The 654-nt window shown below is 34.6% G+C and overlaps 1 protein-coding gene across 1 annotated transcript in view; it reads left to right on the top strand.

Annotated features, from left to right (window-relative positions):
* LOC109972058 (aldehyde dehydrogenase 2 family member) overlaps nt 1-654 on the top strand; it is a 61,440-nt gene that overhangs the window by 15,411 nt on the left and 45,375 nt on the right. The window contains exon 3 of the mRNA XM_020620667.1: nt 1-87. Coding sequence (XP_020476323.1) covers nt 1-87 — 87 coding nt within the window. The remainder of the gene's footprint in view (nt 88-654) is intronic.

Raw genomic sequence — 654 nt, 5'->3', positions numbered from 1 at the left:
TGGCAGGATGCAGCAAGTGGAAAACCTTCCCCTACCATCAACCCAGCAACCGGTGAAGTAATCTGTCAAGTTGCAGAGGCTGACGAGGTAAAGAAACCATGATAAAAATTACTTAATTTCACAGTGGGAGGAGTAGTATTTGTTGGTATTACTGTAACTGAAACATAATTTTGAACAGAAATTGTAATAGATGGTTTCAACCTAAATGAATTGCATGTTTTTGTGCTACAGTTTTCATATCTGCTCTGTAAAACACTTGGATTACGTATATGTTTCATGATGGTGACCTTTCTCTGTGGGTGAAAGTGAGTACTGATTTTCCATCTATGTAGATTTAGAAGTTCTTTATAAAGCCAATTTGAAACATTTGCTTAATGCAGTGATAATAATGACGGCAAACTTTATTTCTATAGCACTTACCAGAATCAGCAAATCAATTAGCATTTTAATGTTAAAGTTAGCAATAAAAATTTGGAAGCCTTTGTGGAATCTAATAAGATGGTTTTTAATACAGAAATAATGTGTGCTAGTTGTAATCATAGTGGTGGCGTTATGTCCTAATTAATTATAGTTGGTGAAACCAGTGCATGATGCACTGTAATACAGTGCCTATAAAAAGTATCCACCCCCTTGGATTTTTTTTACCCTTTATAA

Source organism: Monopterus albus, unplaced genomic scaffold (genome assembly GCF_001952655.1).
Source record: "Monopterus albus unplaced genomic scaffold, M_albus_1.0 scaffold245.1, whole genome shotgun sequence".
NCBI lineage: Eukaryota > Metazoa > Chordata > Actinopteri > Synbranchiformes > Synbranchidae > Monopterus > Monopterus albus.
The sequence above is the reverse complement of the archived record's forward strand: the minus strand, read 5'-3'. Positions and strand labels throughout refer to the sequence as shown.